This window comes from Branchiostoma belcheri, unplaced genomic scaffold (genome assembly GCF_001625305.1).
Source record: "Branchiostoma belcheri isolate BF01 breed outbred unplaced genomic scaffold, Haploidv18h27 scaffold100, whole genome shotgun sequence".
NCBI lineage: Eukaryota > Metazoa > Chordata > Leptocardii > Amphioxiformes > Branchiostomatidae > Branchiostoma > Branchiostoma belcheri.
The window spans coordinates 1044191-1045541 of NW_017802381.1; the positions used below are offsets into that span (position 1 = coordinate 1044191).

Sequence of the window (1351 nt, forward strand, 5' to 3'; positions counted from 1 at the left end):
GAGAGTAAGACGGTTTACCCCACACAGATGGGGCGCTTCAAATGGCTGTTCCTCCTGTGCCTGGTTCTGACGCTGGGTTTCGTCTGGTTCTCCGGATCCTACCTACATAAGAGCCTGGCCAAAAGCAAGGTGAATTTAGCATCATATCAGGAAACAAGGTGAGGCAATGTCAAAGTAACAGAGCATATATGGCCCAACAAAAAAGGAGGAAAAAATTAGGAAGGGGTGTGTGGGTTATCCTGTATTGTGGCTATATATGGCAAGAAATTGGACATAGCAAACCATGGTGCATTTCAAAACCTAACAGAAAACCTAACATTGAATGATATTGCACCCAGGGGAATTCACTGGTTTTCAACCTCTTTCCTGCATTTTTGGTGAAGCTCAGTGAAGTTTCCTCGCTGCAGGTCTGAGGAAACATGACAAGCATACTTTTCTTAAGTCCTAACAGGGGATCTAATAGTAATGTCACCTATAGCTTGTGGTAGTCAGGTATCCTTGTACTGTTAGCTTCTCTGTTAGATTTCTAACAACTGAAACCTAACAGCCTGATGATGCAGCCTGACACACTGTGAAAAACACGGCACAGTCATTCTGAACGACCGTCTAACATATAACACTACTGTATTAAGCACACCACATGTGGTTATCTACATGTTGTTATCTCAGGGATCCTTGCACTGTTAGCTTCTCTGTTAGATTTCTAACAACTGAAACCTAACAGCCTGATGATGTGATGATGCAGCCTGACACACTGTGAAAAACACGGCACACATTCTGAACGACCGTCTAACATATAACACTATTAAGCACACCACATGTGGTTATCTACATGTGGTTATCTCAGGGATCCTTGCACTGTTAGCTTCTCTGTTGGACTTCTAACAACTGAAACCTAACAGCCTGATGATGCAGCCTGACACACTGTGAAAAACACGGCACACATTCTGAACGACCGTCTAACATATAACACTATTAAGCACACCACATGTGGTTATCTACATGTGGTTATCTCAGGGATCCTTGCACTGTTAGCTTCTCTGTTAGATTTCTAACAACTGAAACTTAACAGCCTGATGATGTAGCCTGACACACTGTGAAAAACACGGCACACATTCTGAACGACCGTCTAACATATAACACCATGGTCCATTAAGCACACCACATGTGGTTATCTACATGTGGTTATCTCAGGGATCCTTGCACTGTATAGCTTCTCTGTTAACAACTGAAACCCAACAGCCTGATGATGCAGCCTGAAACACTGTGAAAAACACGGCACACATTCTGAACGACCGTCTAACATATAACACCATGGTCCATTAAGCACACCACATGTGGTTATCTACAT

General features: G+C 43.1%; 1 protein-coding gene across 4 annotated transcripts in view; it reads left to right on the plus strand.

Annotated features, from left to right (window-relative positions):
• The first annotated feature begins 23 nt into the window (after positions 1-23).
• LOC109473855 (alpha-N-acetylgalactosaminide alpha-2,6-sialyltransferase 2-like) overlaps positions 24-1351 on the plus strand; it is a 22060-nt gene continuing 20732 nt past the window's right edge. For all 4 annotated transcript variants that reach the window (XM_019773995.1, XM_019773968.1, XM_019773978.1 and 1 more), the window contains exon 1: positions 24-158. In XM_019773995.1, coding sequence (XP_019629554.1) covers positions 28-158 — 131 coding nt within the window. In that variant the 5' untranslated portion in view covers positions 24-27. The remainder of the gene's footprint in view (positions 159-1351) is intronic.